Source organism: Brassica napus, chromosome A1 (assembly GCF_020379485.1).
Source record: "Brassica napus cultivar Da-Ae chromosome A1, Da-Ae, whole genome shotgun sequence".
Lineage (NCBI taxonomy): Eukaryota > Viridiplantae > Streptophyta > Magnoliopsida > Brassicales > Brassicaceae > Brassica > Brassica napus.
This window is the reverse complement of record NC_063434.1, coordinates 28,706,367-28,729,854: the sequence shown is the minus strand read 5'-3', so window position 1 is coordinate 28,729,854 and position 23,488 is coordinate 28,706,367. Positions and strand designations below refer to the sequence as shown.

The 23,488-nt window shown below is 29.9% G+C and overlaps 1 protein-coding gene across 1 annotated transcript; it reads right to left on the bottom strand.

Annotated features, from left to right (window-relative positions):
- Positions 1 to 22,039: 22,039 nt before the first annotated feature.
- On the bottom strand, positions 22,040 to 23,375 carry LOC125587373 (beta-galactosidase 1-like). Its single transcript, XM_048757659.1, has 6 exons — positions 23,203 to 23,375; positions 23,011 to 23,116; positions 22,855 to 22,942; positions 22,657 to 22,775; positions 22,395 to 22,559; positions 22,040 to 22,297 (listed from the first exon to the last, which is right to left on the bottom strand). The coding sequence occupies exons 2-6, from the start codon at positions 23,068 to 23,070 to the stop codon at positions 22,187 to 22,189; spliced, it is 543 nt and encodes a 180-aa protein (XP_048613616.1). The 5' UTR covers positions 23,071 to 23,116; positions 23,203 to 23,375; the 3' UTR covers positions 22,040 to 22,186.
- Between the last annotated feature and the right edge of the window lie 113 nt (positions 23,376 to 23,488).

Sequence of the window (23,488 nt, the reverse complement as noted above, 5' to 3'; positions counted from 1 at the left end):
TAGTGGTTATTCCATCGATTTAGGGAGTATTATGAAGTTTTATTAAATTATTTGATAAAAACAATTGAACGATGCTCATTTACCATGAAAAAGAGTTTAGCATACATTAATACAAATGTACAATATGTTAGAAATTTTAAAACAACACTAAAGATTATAGGCTTCAGTATATAAAGTATTTACCAAAAACTCAATATTTTTGTAGGGGTTAGCCCATTGATTTTGAGAAAATTTCAAAAAATATGACAATATTGTTTCAATGCCTAGTTGCATCCTGGACTAACATATGATGATGTTAAAAGAGGTTTGGAGCCTTTGTCGTCTCCGTTTACCAAGAAAATAATAATTTTATAGTGGTTATTCCATCGATTTAGGGAGTAATATGAAGTTTTATTAAATTATTTGATAAAAACAATTGAACAATGCTCATTTACCATAAATTCAAATTTAGAATATGGTAGAAATTTTAAAACAACACTAAAGATTATAGGCTTCCGTATATAAAGTATTTACCAAAAACTCAATATTTTTGTAGGGGTTAGCTCATAGATTTTGAGAAAATTTCAAAAAATATGACAATATTGTTTTAATGCCTAGTTGCATCCTGCACTAAAATATGATGATGTTCAAAGAGGTTTGGAGCATTTGTCGTCTCCGTTTATCAAGAAAATAATAATTTTATAGTGGTTATTCCATCGATTTAGGGAGTATTATGAAGTTTTATTAAATTATTTGATAAAAACAATTGAAAGATGCTCATTTACCATGAAAAAGAGTTTAGCATACATTAATACAAATGTAGAATATGGTAGAAATTTTAAAACCAAACTAAAGATTATAGGCTTCAGTATATAAGGTATTTACCAAAAACTCAATATTTTTGTAGGGGCTAGCCCATAGATTTTGAGAAAATTTCAAAAAATATGAAAATACTGTTTTAATGCCTAGTTGCATCATGCACTAACATATGATGATGTTCAAAGAGGTTTGGAGCCTTTGTCCTCTCCGTTTATCAAGAAAATAATAATTTTATAGTGGTTATTCCATCGATTTAGGGAGTATTATGAAGTTTTACTAAATTAATTGATAAAAACAATTCAACGATGCTCATTAACCATGAAAAAGAGTTTAGCATACATTAATACAAATGTAGAATATGGTAGAAATTTTAAAACAAAACTAAAGATTATAGGCTTCAATATATAAGGTATTTACCAAAAACTCAATATTTTTGTAGGGGTTAGCCCATAGATTTTGAGAAAATTTCAAAATTTCAAAAAATATGAAAATATTGTTTTAATGCCTAGTTGCATCCTGCACTAACATATGATGATGTTCAAAGAGGTTTGGAGCCTTTGTCCTCTCCGTTTATCAAGAAAATAATAATTTTATAGTGGTTATTCCATCGATTTAGGGAGTATTATGAAGTTTTACTAAATATTTGATAAAAACAATTCAACGATGCTCATTTACCATGTAAAAGAGTTTAACATACATTAATACAAATGTAGAATAAGGTAGAAATTTTAAAACAACACTAAAGATTATAGGCTTCAATATATAAAGTATTTACCAAAAACTCAATATTTTGTAGGGGTTAGCCCATAGATTTTGAGAAAATTTCAAAAAATATGACAATATTGTTTTAATGCCTAGTTGCATCCTGCACTAACATATGATGATGTTCAAAGAGGTTTGGAGCCTTTGTTCTCTCCGTTTATCAAGAAAATAATAATTTTATAGTGGTTATTCCATCGATTTAGGGAGTATTATGAAGTTTTACTAAATTAATTGATAAAAACAATTCAACGATGCTCATTTACCATGAAAAAGAGTTTAGCATACATTAATACAAATGTAGAATATGGTAGAAATTTTAAAACAACACTAAAGATTATAGGCTTCAGTATATAAAGTATTTACCAAAAACTCAATATTTTTGTAGGGGTTAGCCCATAGATTTTGAGAAAATTTCAAAAAATATGACAATATTGTTTTAATGCCTAGTTGCATCCTGCACTAACATATGATGATGTTCAAAGAGGTTTGGAGCCTTTGTCGTCTCCGTTTATCAAGAAAATAATAATTTTATAGTGGTTATTCCATCGATTTAGGGAGTATTATGAAGTTTTATTAAATTATTTGATAAAAACAATTGAACGATGCTCATTTACCATGAAAAAGAGTTTAGCATACATTAATACAAATGTAGAATATGGTAGAAATTTTAAAACAACACTAAAGATTATAGGCTTCAGTATATAAAGTATTTACCAAAAACTCAATATTTTTGTAGGGGTTAGCCCATAGATTTTGAGAAAATTTCAAAAAATATGACAATATTGTTTTAATGCCTAGTTGCATCCTGCACTAACATATGATGATGTTCAAAGAGGTTTGGAGCCTTTGTCGTCTCCGTTTATCAAGAAAATAATAATTTTATAGTGGTTATTCCATCGATTTAGGGAGTATTATGAAGTTTTATTAAATTATTGATAAAAACAATTGAACGATGCTCATTTACCATGAAAAAGAGTTTAGCATACATTAATACAAATGTAGAATATGGTAGAAATTTTAAAACAACACTAAAGATTATAGGCTTCAGTATATAAAGTATTTACCAAAAACTCAATATTTTTGTAGGGGTTAGCCCATAGATTTTGAGAAAATTTCAAAAAATATGACAATATTGTTTTAATGCCTAGTTGCATCCTGCACTAACATATGATGATGTTCAAAGAGGTTTGGAGCCTTTGTCGTCTCCGTTTATCAAGAAAATAATAATTTTATAGTGGTTATTCCATCGATTTAGGGAGTATTATGAAGTTTTATTAAATTATTGATAAAAACAATTGAACGATGCTCATTTACCATGAAAAAGAGTTTAGCATACATTAATACAAATGTAGAATATGGTAGAAATTTTAAAACAACACTAAAGATTATAGGCTTCAGTATATAAAGTATTTACCAAAAACTCAATATTTTTGTAGGGGTTAGCCCATAGATTTTGAGAAAATTTCAAAAAATATGACAATATTGTTTTAATGCCTAGTTGCATCCTGCACTAACATATGATGATGTTCAAAGAGGTTTGGAGCCTTTGTCGTCTCCGTTTATCAAGAAAATAATAATTTTATAGTGGTTATTCCATCGATTTAGGGAGTATTATGAAGTTTTATTAAATTATTGATAAAAACAATTGAACGATGCTCATTTACCATGAAAAAGAGTTTAGCATACATTAATACAAATGTAGAATATGGTAGAAATTTTAAAACAACACTAAAGATTATAGGCTTCAGTATATAAAGTATTTACCAAAAACTCAATATTTTTGTAGGGGTTAGCCCATAGATTTTGAGAAAATTTCAAAAAATATGACAATATTGTTTTAATGCCTAGTTGCATCCTGCACTAACATATGATGATGTTCAAAGAGGTTTGGAGCCTTTGTCGTCTCCGTTTATCAAGAAAATAATAATTTTATAGTGGTTATTCCATCGATTTAGGGAGTATTATGAAGTTTTACTAAATTATTTGATAAAAACAATTGAACGATGCTCATTTACCATGAAAAAGAGTTTAGCATACATTAATACAAATGTAGAATATGGTAGAAATTTTAAAACAACACTAAAGATTATAGGCTTCAGTATATAAAGTATTTACCAAAAACTCAATATTTTTGTAGGGGTTAGCCCATAGATTTTGAGAAAATTTCAAAAAATATGACAATATTGTTTTAATGCCTAGTTGCATCCTGCACTAACATATGATGATGTTCAAAGAGGTTTGGAGCCTTTGTCGTCTCCGTTTATCAAGAAAATAATAATTTTATAGTGGTTATTCCATCGATTTAGGGAGTATTATGAAGTTTTACTAAATTATTGATAAAAACAATTGAACGATGCTCATTTACCATGAAAAAGAGTTTAGCATACATTAATACAAATGTAGAATATGGTAGAAATTTTAAAACAACACTAAAGATTATAGGCTTCAGTATATAAAGTATTTACCAAAAACTCAATATTTTTGTAGGGGTTAGCCCATAGATTTTGAGAAAATTTCAAAAAATATGACAATATTGTTTTAATGCCTAGTTGCATCCTGCACTAACATATGATGATGTTCAAAGAGGTTTGGAGCCTTTGTCGTCTCCGTTTATCAAGAAAATAATAATTTTATAGTGGTTATTCCATCGATTTAGGGAGTATTATGAAGTTTTACTAAATTATTGATAAAAACAATTGAACGATGCTCATTTACCATGAAAAAGAGTTTAGCATACATTAATACAAATGTAGAATATGGTAGAAATTTTAAAACAACACTAAAGATTATAGGCTTCAGTATATAAAGTATTTACCAAAAACTCAATATTTTTGTAGGGGTTAGCCCATAGATTTTGAGAAAATTTCAAAAAATATGACAATATTGTTTTAATGCCTAGTTGCATCCTGCACTAACATATGATGATGTTCAAAGAGGTTTGGAGCCTTTGTCGTCTCCGTTTATCAAGAAAATAATAATTTTATAGTGGTTATTCCATCGATTTAGGGAGTATTATGAAGTTTTATTAAATTATTTGATAAAAACAATTGAACGATGCTCATTTACCATGAAAAAGAGTTTAGCATACATTAATACAAATGTAGAATATGGTAGAAATTTTAAAACAACACTAAAGATTATAGGCTTCAGTATATAAAGTATTTACCAAAAACTCAATATTTTTGTAGGGGTTAGCCCATAGATTTTGAGAAAATTTCAAAAAATATGACAATATTGTTTTAATGCCTAGTTGCATCCTGCACTAACATATGATGATGTTCAAAGAGGTTTGGAGCCTTTGTCGTCTCCGTTTATCAAGAAAATAATAATTTTATAGTGGTTATTCCATCGATTTAGGGAGTATTATGAAGTTTTATTAAATTATTGATAAAAACAATTGAACGATGCTCATTTACCATGAAAAAGAGTTTAGCATACATTAATACAAATGTAGAATATGGTAGAAATTTTAAAACAACACTAAAGATTATAGGCTTCAGTATATAAAGTATTTACCAAAAACTCAATATTTTTGTAGGGGTTAGCCCATAGATTTTGAGAAAATTTCAAAAAATATGACAATATTGTTTTAATGCCTAGTTGCATCCTGCACTAACATATGATGATGTTCAAAGAGGTTTGGAGCCTTTGTCGTCTCCGTTTATCAAGAAAATAATAATTTTATAGTGGTTATTCCATCGATTTAGGGAGTATTATGAAGTTTTACTAAATTATTTGATAAAAACAATTGAACGATGCTCATTTACCATGAAAAAGAGTTTAGCATACATTAATACAAATGTAGAATATGGTAGAAATTTTAAAACAACACTAAAGATTATAGGCTTCAGTATATAAAGTATTTACCAAAAACTCAATATTTTTGTAGGGGTTAGCCCATAGATTTTGAGAAAATTTCAAAAAATATGACAATATTGTTTTAATGCCTAGTTGCATCCTGCACTAACATATGATGATGTTCAAAGAGGTTTGGAGCCTTTGTCGTCTCCGTTTATCAAGAAAATAATAATTTTATAGTGGTTATTCCATCGATTTAGGGAGTATTATGAAGTTTTATTAAATTATTTGATAAAAACAATTGAACGATGCTCATTTACCATGAAAAAGAGTTTAGCATACATTAATACAAATGTAGAATATGGTAGAAATTTTAAAACAACACTAAAGATTATAGGCTTCAGTATATAAAGTATTTACCAAAAACTCAATATTTTTGTAGGGGTTAGCCCATAGATTTTGAGAAAATTTCAAAAAATATGACAATATTGTTTTAATGCCTAGTTGCATCCTGCACTAACATATGATGATGTTCAAAGAGGTTTGGAGCCTTTGTCGTCTCCGTTTATCAAGAAAATAATAATTTTATAGTGGTTATTCCATCGATTTAGGGAGTATTATGAAGTTTTACTAAATTAATTGATAAAAACAATTGAACGATGCTCATTTACCATGAAAAAGAGTTTAGCATACATTAATACAAATGTAGAATATGGTAGAAATTTTAAAACAACACTAAAGATTATAGGCTTCAGTATATAAAGTATTTACCAAAAACTCAATATTTTTGTAGGGGTTAGCCCATAGATTTTGAGAAAATTTCAAAAAATATGACAATATTGTTTTAATGCCTAGTTGCATCCTGCACTAACATATGATGATGTTCAAAGAGGTTTGGAGCCTTTGTGTCTCCGTTTATCAAGAAAATAATAATTTTATAGTGGTTATTCCATCGATTTAGGGAGTATTATGAAGTTTTACTAAATTAATTGATAAAAACAATTGAACGATGCTCATTTACCATGAAAAAGAGTTTAGCATACATTAATACAAATGTAGAATATGGTAGAAATTTTAAAACAACACTAAAGATTATAGGCTTCAGTATATAAAGTATTTACCAAAAACTCAATATTTTTGTAGGGGTTAGCCCATAGATTTTGAGAAAATTTCAAAAAATATGACAATATTGTTTTAATGCCTAGTTGCATCCTGCACTAACATATGATGATGTTCAAAGAGGTTTGGAGCCTTTGTCGTCTCCGTTTATCAAGAAAATAATAATTTTATAGTGGTTATTCCATCGATTTAGGGAGTATTATGAAGTTTTATTAAATTATTTGATAAAAACAATTGAACGATGCTCATTTACCATGAAAAAGAGTTTAGCATACATTAATACAAATGTAGAATATGGTAGAAATTTTAAAACAACACTAAAGATTATAGGCTTCAGTATATAAAGTATTTACCAAAAACTCAATATTTTTGTAGGGGTTAGCCCATAGATTTTGAGAAAATTTCAAAAAATATGACAATATTGTTTTAATGCCTAGTTGCATCCTGCACTAACATATGATGATGTTCAAAGAGGTTTGGAGCCTTTGTCGTCTCCGTTTATCAAGAAAATAATAATTTTATAGTGGTTATTCCATCGATTTAGGGAGTATTATGAAGTTTTACTAAATTATTTGATAAAAACAATTGAACGATGCTCATTTACCATGAAAAAGAGTTTAGCATACATTAATACAAATGTAGAATATGGTAGAAATTTTAAAACAACACTAAAGATTATAGGCTTCAGTATATAAAGTATTTACCAAAAACTCAATATTTTTGTAGGGGTTAGCCCATAGATTTTGAGAAAATTTCAAAAAATATGACAATATTGTTTTAATGCCTAGTTGCATCCTGCACTAACATATGATGATGTTCAAAGAGGTTTGGAGCCTTTGTCGTCTCCGTTTATCAAGAAAATAATAATTTTATAGTGGTTATTCCATCGATTTAGGGAGTATTATGAAGTTTTACTAAATTATTGATAAAAACAATTGAACGATGCTCATTTACCATGAAAAAGAGTTTAGCATACATTAATACAAATGTAGAATATGGTAGAAATTTTAAAACAACACTAAAGATTATAGGCTTCAGTATATAAAGTATTTACCAAAAACTCAATATTTTTGTAGGGGTTAGCCCATAGATTTTGAGAAAATTTCAAAAAATATGACAATATTGTTTTAATGCCTAGTTGCATCCTGCACTAACATATGATGATGTTCAAAGAGGTTTGGAGCCTTTGTCGTCTCCGTTTATCAAGAAAATAATAATTTTATAGTGGTTATTCCATCGATTTAGGGAGTATTATGAAGTTTTACTAAATTATTGATAAAAACAATTGAACGATGCTCATTTACCATGAAAAAGAGTTTAGCATACATTAATACAAATGTAGAATATGGTAGAAATTTTAAAACAACACTAAAGATTATAGGCTTCAGTATATAAAGTATTTACCAAAAACTCAATATTTTTGTAGGGGTTAGCCCATAGATTTTGAGAAAATTTCAAAAAATATGACAATATTGTTTTAATGCCTAGTTGCATCCTGCACTAACATATGATGATGTTCAAAGAGGTTTGGAGCCTTTGTCGTCTCCGTTTATCAAGAAAATAATAATTTTATAGTGGTTATTCCATCGATTTAGGGAGTATTATGAAGTTTTATTAAATTATTGATAAAAACAATTGAACGATGCTCATTTACCATGAAAAAGAGTTTAGCATACATTAATACAAATGTAGAATATGGTAGAAATTTTAAAACAACACTAAAGATTATAGGCTTCAGTATATAAAGTATTTACCAAAAACTCAATATTTTTGTAGGGGTTAGCCCATAGATTTTGAGAAAATTTCAAAAAATATGACAATATTGTTTTAATGCCTAGTTGCATCCTGCACTAACATATGATGATGTTCAAAGAGGTTTGGAGCCTTTGTCGTCTCCGTTTATCAAGAAAATAATAATTTTATAGTGGTTATTCCATCGATTTAGGGAGTATTATGAAGTTTTATTAAATTATTTGATAAAAACAATTGAACGATGCTCATTTACCATGAAAAAGAGTTTAGCATACATTAATACAAATGTAGAATATGGTAGAAATTTTAAAACAACACTAAAGATTATAGGCTTCAGTATATAAAGTATTTACCAAAAACTCAATATTTTTGTAGGGGTTAGCCCATAGATTTTGAGAAAATTTCAAAAAATATGACAATATTGTTTTAATGCCTAGTTGCATCCTGCACTAACATATGATGATGTTCAAAGAGGTTTGGAGCCTTTGTCGTCTCCGTTTATCAAGAAAATAATAATTTTATAGTGGTTATTCCATCGATTTAGGGAGTATTATGAAGTTTTATTAAATTATTGATAAAAACAATTGAACGATGCTCATTTACCATGAAAAAGAGTTTAGCATACATTAATACAAATGTAGAATATGGTAGAAATTTTAAAACAACACTAAAGATTATAGGCTTCAGTATATAAAGTATTTACCAAAAACTCAATATTTTTGTAGGGGTTAGCCCATAGATTTTGAGAAAATTTCAAAAAATATGACAATATTGTTTTAATGCCTAGTTGCATCCTGCACTAACATATGATGATGTTCAAAGAGGTTTGGAGCCTTTGTCGTCTCCGTTTATCAAGAAAATAATAATTTTATAGTGGTTATTCCATCGATTTAGGGAGTATTATGAAGTTTTATAAATTATTGATAAAAACAATTGAACGATGCTCATTTACCATGAAAAAGAGTTTAGCATACATTAATACAAATGTAGAATATGGTAGAAATTTTAAAACAACACTAAAGATTATAGGCTTCAGTATATAAAGTATTTACCAAAAACTCAATATTTTTGTAGGGGTTAGCCCATAGATTTTGAGAAAATTTCAAAAAATATGACAATATTGTTTTAATGCCTAGTTGCATCCTGCACTAACATATGATGATGTTCAAAGAGGTTTGGAGCCTTTGTCGTCTCCGTTTATCAAGAAAATAATAATTTTATAGTGGTTATTCCATCGATTTAGGGAGTATTATGAAGTTTTATAAATTATTTGATAAAAACAATTGAACGATGCTCATTTACCATGAAAAAGAGTTTAGCATACATTAATACAAATGTAGAATATGGTAGAAATTTTAAAACAACACTAAAGATTATAGGCTTCAGTATATAAAGTATTTACCAAAAACTCAATATTTTTGTAGGGGTTAGCCCATAGATTTTGAGAAAATTTCAAAAAATATGACAATATTGTTTTAATGCCTAGTTGCATCCTGCACTAACATATGATGATGTTCAAAGAGGTTTGGAGCCTTTGTCGTCTCCGTTTATCAAGAAAATAATAATTTTATAGTGGTTATTCCATCGATTTAGGGAGTATTATGAAGTTTTACTAAATTAATTGATAAAAACAATTGAACGATGCTCATTTACCATGAAAAAGAGTTTAGCATACATTAATACAAATGTAGAATATGGTAGAAATTTTAAAACAACACTAAAGATTATAGGCTTCAGTATATAAAGTATTTACCAAAAACTCAATATTTTTGTAGGGGTTAGCCCATAGATTTTGAGAAAATTTCAAAAAATATGACAATATTGTTTTAATGCCTAGTTGCATCCTGCACTAACATATGATGATGTTCAAAGAGGTTTGGAGCCTTTGTCGTCTCCGTTTATCAAGAAAATAATAATTTTATAGTGGTTATTCCATCGATTTAGGGAGTATTATGAAGTTTTATTAAATTATTGATAAAAACAATTGAACGATGCTCATTTACCATGAAAAAGAGTTTAGCATACATTAATACAAATGTAGAATATGGTAGAAATTTTAAAACAACACTAAAGATTATAGGCTTCAGTATATAAAGTATTTACCAAAAACTCAATATTTTTGTAGGGGTTAGCCCATAGATTTTGAGAAAATTTCAAAAAATATGACAATATTGTTTTAATGCCTAGTTGCATCCTGCACTAACATATGATGATGTTCAAAGAGGTTTGGAGCCTTTGTGTCTCCGTTTATCAAGAAAATAATAATTTTATAGTGGTTATTCCATCGATTTAGGGAGTATTATGAAGTTTTATTAAATTATTTGATAAAAACAATTGAACGATGCTCATTTACCATGAAAAAGAGTTTAGCATACATTAATACAAATGTAGAATATGGTAGAAATTTTAAAACAACACTAAAGATTATAGGCTTCAGTATATAAAGTATTTACCAAAAACTCAATATTTTTGTAGGGGTTAGCCCATAGATTTTGAGAAAATTTCAAAAAATATGACAATATTGTTTTAATGCCTAGTTGCATCCTGCACTAACATATGATGATGTTCAAAGAGGTTTGGAGCCTTTGTGTCTCCGTTTATCAAGAAAATAATAATTTTATAGTGGTTATTCCATCGATTTAGGAGTATTATGAAGTTTTACTAAATTAATTGATAAAAACAATTGAACGATGCTCATTTACCATGAAAAAGAGTTTAGCATACATTAATACAAATGTAGAATATGGTAGAAATTTTAAAACAACACTAAAGATTATAGGCTTCAGTATATAAAGTATTTACCAAAAACTCAATATTTTTGTAGGGGTTAGCCCATAGATTTTGAGAAAATTTCAAAAAATATGACAATATTGTTTTAATGCCTAGTTGCATCCTGCACTAACATATGATGATGTTCAAAGAGGTTTGGAGCCTTTGTCGTCTCCGTTTATCAAGAAAATAATAATTTTATAGTGGTTATTCCATCGATTTAGGGAGTATTATGAAGTTTTACTAAATTAATTGATAAAAACAATTGAACGATGCTCATTTACCATGAAAAAGAGTTTAGCATACATTAATACAAATGTAGAATATGGTAGAAATTTTAAAACAACACTAAAGATTATAGGCTTCAGTATATAAAGTATTTACCAAAAACTCAATATTTTGTAGGGGTTAGCCCATAGATTTTGAGAAAATTTCAAAAAATATGACAATATTGTTTTAATGCCTAGTTGCATCCTGCACTAACATATGATGATGTTCAAAGAGGTTTGGAGCCTTTGTCGTCTCCGTTTATCAAGAAAATAATAATTTTATAGTGGTTATTCCATCGATTTAGGGAGTATTATGAAGTTTTACTAAATTATTTGATAAAAACAATTGAACGATGCTCATTTACCATGAAAAAGAGTTTAGCATACATTAATACAAATGTAGAATATGGTAGAAATTTTAAAACAACACTAAAGATTATAGGCTTCAGTATATAAAGTATTTACCAAAAACTCAATATTTTTGTAGGGGTTAGCCCATAGATTTTGAGAAAATTTCAAAAAATATGACAATATTGTTTTAATGCCTAGTTGCATCCTGCACTAACATATGATGATGTTCAAAGAGGTTTGGAGCCTTTGTCGTCTCCGTTTATCAAGAAAATAATAATTTTATAGTGGTTATTCCATCGATTTAGGAGTATTATGAAGTTTTACTAAATTAATTGATAAAAACAATTGAACGATGCTCATTTACCATGAAAAAGAGTTTAGCATACATTAATACAAATGTAGAATATGGTAGAAATTTTAAAACAACACTAAAGATTATAGGCTTCAGTATATAAAGTATTTACCAAAAACTCAATATTTTTGTAGGGGTTAGCCCATAGATTTTGAGAAAATTTCAAAAAATATGACAATATTGTTTTAATGCCTAGTTGCATCCTGCACTAACATATGATGATGTTCAAAGAGGTTTGGAGCCTTTGTCGTCTCCGTTTATCAAGAAAATAATAATTTTATAGTGGTTATTCCATCGATTTAGGGAGTATTATGAAGTTTTATTAAATTATTTGATAAAAACAATTGAACGATGCTCATTTACCATGAAAAAGAGTTTAGCATACATTAATACAAATGTAGAATATGGTAGAAATTTTAAAACAACACTAAAGATTATAGGCTTCAGTATATAAAGTATTTACCAAAAACTCAATATTTTTGTAGGGGTTAGCCCATAGATTTTGAGAAAATTTCAAAAAATATGACAATATTGTTTTAATGCCTAGTTGCATCCTGCACTAACATATGATGATGTTCAAAGAGGTTTGGAGCCTTTGTCGTCTCCGTTTATCAAGAAAATAATAATTTTATAGTGGTTATTCCATCGATTTAGGGAGTATTATGAAGTTTTATTAAATTATTTGATAAAAACAATTGAAAGATGCTCATTTACCATGAAAAAGAGTTTAGCATACATTAAACAAATGTAGAATATGGTATAAATTTTAAAACAACACTAAAGATTATAGGCTTCAGTATATAAAGTATTTACCAAAAACTCAATATTTTGTAGGGGTTAGCCCATAGATTTTGAGAAAATTTCAAAAAATATGACAATATTGTTTTAATGCCTAGTTGCATCCTGCACTAACATATGATGATGTTCAAAGAGGTTTGGAGCCTTTGTGCTCTCCGTTTATCAAGAAAATAATAAATTTATAGTGGTTATTCCATCGATTTAGGGAGTATTATGAAGTTTTATTAAATTATTTGATAAAAACAATTGAAAGATGCTCATTTACCATGAAAAGAAGTTTAGCATACATTAATACAAATGTAGAATATGGTAGAAATTTTAAAACAACACTAAAGATTATAGGCTTCAGTATATAAAGTATTTACCAAAAACTCAATATTTTTGTAGGGGTTAGCCCATAGATTTTGAGAAAATTTCAAAAAGTATGAAAATATTTTTTTAATGCCTAGTTGTATCTTGCACTAACATATGATGATGTTCAAAGAGGTTTGGAGCCTTTGTGCTCTCCGTTTATCAAGAAAATAATAATTTTATAGTGGTTATTCCATCGATTTAGAAGGTATTATGAAGTTTTACTAAATTAATTGATAAAAACGATTGAACGATGCTCATTTACCATGAAAAAGAGTTTAGCATACATTAATACAAATGTAGAATATGGTAGAAATTTTAAAACAACACTAAAGATTATAGGCTTCAGTATATAAAGTATTTACCAAAAACTTAATATTTTTGTAGGGGTTAGCCCATAGATTTTGAAAAAATTTCAAAAAATATGACAATATTGTTTTAATGCCTAGTTGCATCCTGCACTAACATATGATGATGTTCAAAGAGGTTTGGAGCCTTTGTGCTCTCCGTTAATCAAGAAAATAATAATTTTATAGTGGTTATTCCATCGATTTAGGGGGTATTATGAAGCTTTACTAAATTAATTGATAAAAACAATTGAACGATGCTCATTTACCATGAAAAAGAGTTTAGCATACATTAATACAAATGTAGAATATGGTAGAAATTTTAAAACAACACTAAAGATTATAGGCTTCAGTATATAAAGTATATACCAAAAACTCAAAATTTTTGTAGGGGTTAGGCCATAGATTTTGAGAAATTTCAAAAAATATGACAATATTGTTTTAATGCCTAGTTCCATCCTGCACTAACATATAATGATGTTCAAAGAGGTTTGGAGTCTTTGTCGTCTCCGTTTATTAAGAAAATAATAATTTTATAGTGGTTATTCCATTGATTTAGGTAACATGTGACTTCGTTTTTGGATTGTAAGTAGAATTTCTGGAATGAAAAACTGGAAAATGGGTTTCCTTCCAAGAATACGTTACGCAATGAAACCAGACGAAGCTTATGGACTTGTATTATCATGGGACAATGTCGTGGTAAGTCTTTTACACCATCTTTGTGTTTGTAAGTTCGATACTCGAACCTTCCTCTTCTGGCGGGAAGTGAAGATTTGTCTTATTAAATATATCTGTCTTTAGTTTGTGTTGCTGACTCGGTCCTATTATTTGGTAAATCTCAAAAGTTGTAGATTAGAATTGTGTGGATTATGCATATACTAGTTCTGGACCTAGTAGATTAGTTACAAACTCTTTTTTTTCTTTTATTGCACGAGATTTTTCTGTCAATATTGGTTTATTGCTTATGATGTTTTCATGTTAGTCCATGATGTTTATTGCTTATATATTTTTGGAATTCAAGCCCTTTTCTCATGGTATAACGAGATCTATGTTTCTGCTAGATTCATATCCTCTGCTTGGTTATATATTTGCTGATGCTTTTGTATTCATTATCCGTTCCAGGCAGTAGTTTCCGAGGAAAATGATATGGAATCGATAGCTCATTGTTTTCTTTCCGCAGCTGTGAGGGTAAATGCCAATCTTAACCAGTTTTCTCTGAGAAATGTTGTCGAAAAGTTTAAAGCTTTATCGCAGTTGGATAGGAAACCATCAAAATGTGTTGTGTTTGAGGATGATCCTAGTGATATAACCGCTGCTCACAATTGTACTATGATGGCAGTTGGATTAATCAGTGTTCATTGAGAGTAAGTATATATGTTAACCTTCTTTGAGGAACAAGAAGTATCTCCAGCATGTAACTTTTTTTATCAAAAACAACTCTGCAGGTATGATCTGATTCAGGCTGATCTTGCAGTTGGATCACGAGATACAAATCATAGAAAAATTGCCGCTGGAAAGAAAAATAGCCATCGCTACCATTTTCTAAGCATTTGGTCGTGGCATATAAGTGTTTGATACAAGGCATGAACCGGATATATCCAGTGAAATTTCAAGCTTATATTGGTCCTTTTCTTTTATGTTTATCTGCTTCAAGATCAATGTTGTAATATCTTTGAGCTGTACATGTTTTTGTTTTGTGGATTTTCATGAGAAAGCGATGGAAAGTGGACCCAAGAAAACATTCTTGGGAGCTTTGGACAATGGCATCAATGGTGGGCTGTTGAAACCGAATCAGATACTTTAAAGTAGAACCCAAAAAAAGACAAAAACTAAAATAGTGACTGTTCATGCAAAAGTGATGAAACTGAAGTATATACCCATTTGTGTATTAAAGCAAACAATATTTTGATCATTGGAGATTATGAAGTTCAAGTTCTCACTTACTCTACTATCTCTATGGTGAAGAAGATTCTGGCTACACAATCTTGGGTTTACTAATCTCTAATGAAATATTTTGTTACGTCGAAATAGCATTTTTTATATATTAGGCCATATTAAAAGAGAATGATTAGAGAATAAGAAAAGAGTAAAGAGATTGTTCTTTTGAGAAATGGATAAATGGAAATTTGATTGTTACAAGTAAACCTAAAAGGACCTTTGATTCACACTGCGAATTTGATTGACATGTGCTCTATTAGTTGTAGGTACTCCACAGAATCGCACAAATCACATAACTTTTGTAAAGAATCTCTCCTGAATTATTTTTAGATTAAGAATTATTTAGTAAATAATTAATGTATTAATTCATTTCGGCATATTATTGGCATGGTTTAAAAAAAAAACGAAAAAGAAAAGTGGGGACATGTTTTGTAGTACTACTAATTATAATCAGAATGTTCTTTGAGAGACTTCGTTTCCCTTGTTCAATTGTGGCATTAGCTTAAACTCGTAATGATTAGATTCTCCAGTGTCCCAACTGTCATTACTAGCTATTAGTGGCTTTTGGTTAACATATTTTTATGCTCTGAAAAAAGTTTCAAACACATTGTGGTTGAGTGAAATTGGTTTTGTTGGTTTCAACTTTCAACCCAAGTTTATTTTCTATAATGATAATAATGAATACTTCTTACATTTGTTTGCGTTTTGTTGAACTAATTTGAATTAAGTCATCCCTAGTTATGTATATAAATTGTTAAAAAGTTTGTACATATGTAAGTTTGTTCCTTATAAACCCTAAAGTCTTCCATAATTAGTATTTTGTCTCTGGATATTAACATGAAGGATTGAAGGTCTCATCCTACAATAGTAAATGTTTGTCTTGAAATGGGGATTCAATATATTTTCAAAAAACAATTAGTGATGTAATGACACGTTTATGTAAAAATAAACAGGGAGAAAAGTTATAAATTTGAATTTTGTATTCATCCGGTTGGATCTTAGCTTTATTTATCTTAATCAATACTTCTAATTAAGTGGATGTGATCGTAATGCGACTTTTGGACAAATTTGTACCAACAAAAAAATTGGGTCCATTTCTCCCCAGCCAGCAAAATAGTTGATTTTGACACAGACAATGATATAGAAATTAACCAAAACAAATGGTATGGTGAACTATCTAGCATTTTCCCCACTTTTTTTTTGCCATACTTAAATGATAATTAATCTGCTAAAATAGGCTTCTAAAGACCAAAGAAACTGAAACAAAACAAAACCGAGAAAATAGAGTATATATATATGTGAGGTAGTTGACCAAAAGAAAATACGATATGTGAGGTAAACTGTTCAATATTTTCTTTCCACGTTGTTTGAGACAACATTTATACAAATTACTGTGCTGTTGTCTTCTTTCACATATGTTTTCCAAATGGAGAGACCATCGGCTAAGTAAAATAATCCAACTAACATACAAGAAGACAAGATATGGTGCTTGTGTTGCCTACACACTTGCGATAAAATGAGACAAAAGTCTGCATCCAATTAGTATCGAAATCTTGAAAAGTTAGTAATATCTTTCTTAGGATCGATTCATTCAGGCTTCGAATGGTGACCATTGTCCCGCCCCGCCCCGCAGTTAACAGTAACAAAAATTTCTACATATACTATATATCTATACATTTTTATAACTGTTAAAACTACACCACAGTTGAACTGCTTGTCCCGCACCGCTCAAACCGCAGTCACCATTCGGAGCCTGAGTTCTGTAAAACACCGTAATCATGTTTTACCCGTTTACTATATAGAGAAATAAATTCGAAACTAAGTTATGTAAGATGGTGTGGCCAATAGTCTTGATAAAAATAGTTGCATGTATCATTGCTTTTTTGAAAATATGTACTAAAATATTAATGATTAACAATTGACAAAATTAAGATTAGCGAGTTTTTGTGAAAAGAAGAAAGATAAACACAAGAGGTAAAAAAGTAGAGGTCAACACTTTGGCACTAATCACTTTGGTTTGGCCAACTTCATCATTACAAAGTTCAAACTCTCCACTGATTATACGTTCTTAATCTCCCAGTCTCCCACAAATACACTGTATCTAATAATTTAGTAAAATTTATTTTTATGTTTAAAAGACTAGTGAAGTAATGGTAGCCATAAACCACCTAAAACATGGGATCAATTCATCAATCTGATGACCTAGTTGAAGTAGTTCAATTTGAAATAGTTAGACGTTATCTGCTTAGCTTGAAGAAAAAATGACAAAATGACAAGTAACATTTAGCTGCTAAGCTTGAAGACATGTGGCTGGACTGGCTGGGTTTGAGAATGTTGATTTATTATCCAGTAACCTAATCGATCTAGTTAGTAGAAAATTAAAATATTGAGGTAGTAATTTTCTGGTTTGATATTTTAGTAGGGGAGGATACGACAAACAAATAAAACGTTGTAGGAAGACTTTAAGGCTAAGTGGTTTACTTTGCTAAAAGTACCGTAAACTGAGTGATTGAGACCTCAATTCCATCACGCTCCTTTTTGTTTTGTTCACCTCTATTTCTCATCAGGTTCCATTTTCATATTCCATTTTTTTTTTCTTCTTATCATCCACTATTGATTCTTCAAAATATAATTGTATGTGTAAAGTTCAGAAAATAGTTTGGTTATCTACATCATTTTATACGCTTGATGATTAATACGTATTTAACCAGTAGCGTTCTAAGATGAATATCATAGAAAGAAATAGTACTAGATCTTTGTTTTCGTCTACTTGAATATTGTATTATAAATTTTTAACATTTATTATAACTTTTCTTTAGTGGATGTTTTTCGTAGTGACCTGACCATCCATGCAACGTAGTAACTTTTGATATATTTATAAATTGGCGATAAATAAGTAATGAATATCTAAGCTATACTCCTATTCCTAAGCACAAACATTAGAAACGAACAGAAACATATTTCTAATATCTCACAATAAATATCTTATCCATATAACATTAATTATTTTAATATAGTTTTTAATATCAAAATTTGATTATAAAAACAAATATGTGAAAATGAGTATTTCACGAATTTTGTTGAATATTTGAATTAAAACACTTTTTGTCTCATGTTTTCAACTTTTTCATCTATAAATGTATAAATAATCTTTTTGAAATGACAGTGCTCTAAAAGTAAATAAAAAGGTTTTTTTGAAGAAATATATATTAACATTAGTATTAGATAATAGATCGACAATTGAAAGCTAAGATTCAGATGGTAGTGCCTTGTTGGTTGTCGAAATCATGTGGAAGGGAACAAAACTGACAGCTCAAAATGAGTAACCGAACGATACTTTCACATGAAACTTTCATTAAAAATATCACTTCTTTATTCTCAAAAAAACTTTCATTCAATTCATTTCATATTTTATTCCGTTTTATATATTTCTTGTTTCTTTGTGTGGAAATTTCTTGGTTTTTGAAAAAATAATGTTTTATATAATACAATACCTTCCAAGAAAGATATAATGCTGTTTGATTTTTCTTTTCGAGGGAGCGCCACTAGCTTATGATCTATTTGTTACTTATCCAATTGAAAAGAGCCTAAAGAAAAGAGTATATTTGTAAGTCGGATACAAAGTGGAAACATGTCGAATCGTGTTCCTCTTTACAGACACAAAACTATATTTAGTCTTGGTGGTCGGTATATTAATGTCTTGATCTGGTTAACCTCTAAAAGTATTACCCAAAAATGTTAATATTACTCTTAAAGTCGATTCCTCATTGATGGGTTTCAGATGATATACATAGCTATAAACTGGACTACGAGAAAACGACTTTTAGAATAATATTAACATTGACTATATCACTTACACATATATCTTATCTTTAGTGTCTTTTAGTATATCGATCAATATTTGTGAAGAACGATTCTAGTTTTACAATGTATGAACACACACCTTCTGCTCACTATATGGGAGACCTTGATGGCATCATGGTTCTGGATTACGATATTCCATCTTGCAAGTGATTTACTGACATATCTTTAGATAATTTAATTTTTAACTAGTACATGCTACTAAAAGCCATAACTCATAAATGAAAATTAAATTAAAATGACAAAAATATATGCGATTTAGGGCCTGACTGGTTCAAACGCAGCGGTTGCGGTTGCGGTTGCGGGAGTTTGTGGATGCGGGCGGTTGCGGTTTCTAGCGGTTTTAAAAGATTTGTACGACTGGTACTGCGGTTAAAAATTGGTGCGTTTGCGGGTAATTTATGACTGGCTAACTACCAAATGCGGTAACAGTCAAATAATAAATTAATAATATTTACATTTAATATAATTATAAAAATATCAAAAATCATAAAATTATAATAAATATAAAATTTATATTTAGAAAGTTATAATTTTAATTTTTGAAAATTTAATGAAATTGTTTTTATTATAAAATTTTATAATATTAATTAAAATATAATAGATATATTTTAATATTTTCATAATTTCAATTTTAAATTTTTATTAAATATTTTTACTTTTGTATATATATTGTTTTAGAAAAAAGAAAAAAAAATTTACCCTCCCGCAACCGCCCGCAACCGCAAACGCTAGCTGGATCCAGCTTTTGAATTTATGAGATTCGGAGCGGTTTGAAGCGGTTTAGAACGATTTGAGTGATTGTTGCAAACCGCTGACAACCGCTATTAACCGCAAAAGCTGCGTTTGCGGGTGGTAGCGGGAAAACCAGTCGTCCCCTTAATTCTGTGAGGTGGAGCCGCTGAATTATGATCGAGAAACATAAAAATGTTTGTACTTTTACCAAAAAAATAACATGAAATTGTTCAAGTAGTTCAAATGCATTTATTAATTGCAAATTTTACTACGCCAAAAGAAAAAACGATTGCCGAATAAGGGCATCTCCTCACGTGTAGAAATCGGCCACCACCAATCCATATTCCAATAATTGATTATAATTTCACAAACCAGATACTATGGTATTTATTTTTACTTTTAAAAATATAAAAACGATACGGTACAAACGATCTGTTTAAAACATTATATGATAATTAAGTCTATGATTCATGTAGATTTTGTGTAATTTTATGATATATCTGTTTTGCGATTAGAATTATTCATACTGGTGAAGAGATTACCAAAGCTAAATGCAGGGTCGGCCGTGAGATTTTGAGAATCTATGGTAATCTCTATGTAAATTTTTTTAATATAAATTTAAGGGTCTAAAATGTTTTTTTTTTTGGATCTTATGTTTATATAGTTTTCTTCACAAAAGGGACATCTAGTACATGTAAACATATTAATATAAATACTCACTAGAATAGGTATGCAACAAAAGGTATGCATCTTATAACTCACATGAAAATATAAATAATATATATACAACAAAATCACGTGCACGTCATTTGGAATTCAATTATTCGAATACTTACGTAAAATTATGAATTATGCTTCTATCATTCTGAATTCTCTTCATTTTATATCATGAGGTAATGAGGCAATGAGCTAGACACATTTTGTATTCGTTTGCTTACCAGTACGTACCATGACATACTTTTGTATTCGTTTCCCTGCTTCCATCTTTTTAAAGCAAAAAGGAAGTCTACAAATCCAATATTAACTGTTATTTGATTCATCCGTCGTCATTTGAATCATTATCATTTTCATCATAGGTATATAAGATGACCGTATGATTGACTTTTTGTGTTCTTCGTAAAAAGAGAAATCGTTTGGAAAAACAGATATTCGTGAGTGGAGACTGCGGAGTATGACTAACGTTCAAAAAATATGGCGTACAGAACAAAAGACTGATGTATTGTGTATCTTATACGAACTATAATCACACGCTGCATCAACACAATGTGTTATAGGTCACTCTTTGAAGATACTTAATAATGATTTATAATCAGTTTCATTAAGGTTACGCCCCTTTTTTTTTGATTGACGGTTTCTCAACAATTTATACGTAGTAGATTTGGGACTAGTGGGAGAATAAAGGTACTAGGGTCTAAGAAAATAGAATGATGTCATGTATGAGCTGTAACTTGTGAGATAATATAGCCCATACAATAAACATCCAATTCGAGTTTTATTTTCTTGTTCAAAAATGTCGTCTTATCATTTACTTTCATGAACAAATTTTCAATGTAGACTCAATTCAACGAACTATATCGTGAGTAACTTATACGCAAAGTAGATGATCAATTCTCCTATGTATAGTTATTTCTTATTTGCCACTTCACTGACCATTTATTGATATTAATAATACTTTATGATCGGAAATTTTTTACCTTTATATCTGGAACAGTGTGACGTCTATTTAGACCATGTTAATGAATGTAATATCTAGGCATGTAAATCCTACAATGAATTTATTTGAAAATGATGATTAACGCGCGCGGCGATTTAAATTTAAGATAAGGATATGTAGTCTAGTAGTAGTTCACTGGGTTGTACTAATGATGTTGAATTATCATTACTAGGTAATAACCCGGGCTACGCCGCGGGATCTTTCTTTATGGTTATAGTTTAATATGATGAAATCAAGTTCTATTGTGTAAGTAAATAATTTTATTAATACCATTCATAAGTTTTGTACTTCGAACTGATAATCTAAACGTATATTACACATTGCTAAGAATTAGAAATAGCGTTAACAAAAGTTGAAGTGATCTAAAGGATCACCTGCTCTACGTGTTGGTTTAGTATATGAAAATTATTTTAAGTAAGGATTTTATGTTTTTTTTTGTCATGTATGAAATTTGGATAGTTCTCCTCCTTGCCTATCTTGTCTTATCAATGTAAGTTGATGGGTCTTCATTGTATGCCTGCCAAGATAATCCTCCATGAACAGGAACCTCAACCATCTTCATCCTTGAGGTTTGAGCACCAACCTAAAGCCAAAACCAGCATACTCTTTGTCAGTACACATAAAACCAAGAAGAAGCATTTTAAAACCTTGATCCATGAAAAATATAATGATCTTCTTACCCTGGCTGTGTTGTAAACTGTGTTTTTGCAGTCAGGGAGAATACTAATAGACCACGGAGGTAGATTGTAGTGGTTGCTCCCAAAAGAAACTTTGGCGTAAGATCTTGGATTGTAGTTTGCTAAGAATGCAGAACAAGCCCCAGATTTCGATTTGTACACATGAGCCTGCACATTTACAAATGTACAAAAGTTTTTAACAAGTTGATCAAAGCAAAAAAATATTAACGAAGAAATAAATTTAAAAAAGGCGTTGAGTTGGGACCTCTTGATAGTTTCCAAGGGGCATCCTCGTGGGCTCTCCTGATACTAATGCTGGCTCACACAGCTTGATCGCTCTATGCAAATATTTCAAGTGCCCCCACTTAGGCTGTCTTTCAAGTCCTGTTTGTATTACAATGAAGATAATAATTACTATCTTTAGTCAATAGAAGAAAAAAAAATGAGATTTAGCAAAGCTTACCGTATTCGTCTAGAGGCGCGTCATAGTCATAGCTGGTTGCAATAAACGGACCACCAGCAGTTCGACCAAAATTTGTTCCACCGTGATACTGAGTAATAAACCAGTGTATGAGAACTGGAATAGCTCAAATCAACAGAAGCTTCACTTTAGCCTTACCATATAGTAATTGATGAAAGAGCCACCCTTTTGAATAAACCTTGCAACGGAAAAGGCCATATCTGCAGCTGGACGATAAGGAACTGGGCCTCCAAACTTTGTAAACCTGTAGAAACATTAGAGAACACAGACTGAGATCCACCCTGAAGCAATAATAGAAGAAGAGATTCACTTTTGAGTTTCTGCTTTTACCATCCCCTTCTGTTTGAGCTAGATACTCGTGATGCGGCTGGTAAATGAAATTGGTTCGACCTGTCTGCTGTAGAAGAACTCAACGCCGACGAGCTCGGAGAAGAGGAGGAGGAGGAAGAGATGAGATCTGAAGAGGAGGAGGAGGAAGATATGAGATCTGAAGCCTCCACGGCTCAAAAGAATTACTTGTGGCTCGACCAGTCCACGTTTGAGGGATTCTATTGATCGTCGCGTCGTCTTGAGAAGCTGAAAAACTGAGGAGAAGCTGAGAAACTGAGTAAGGAGG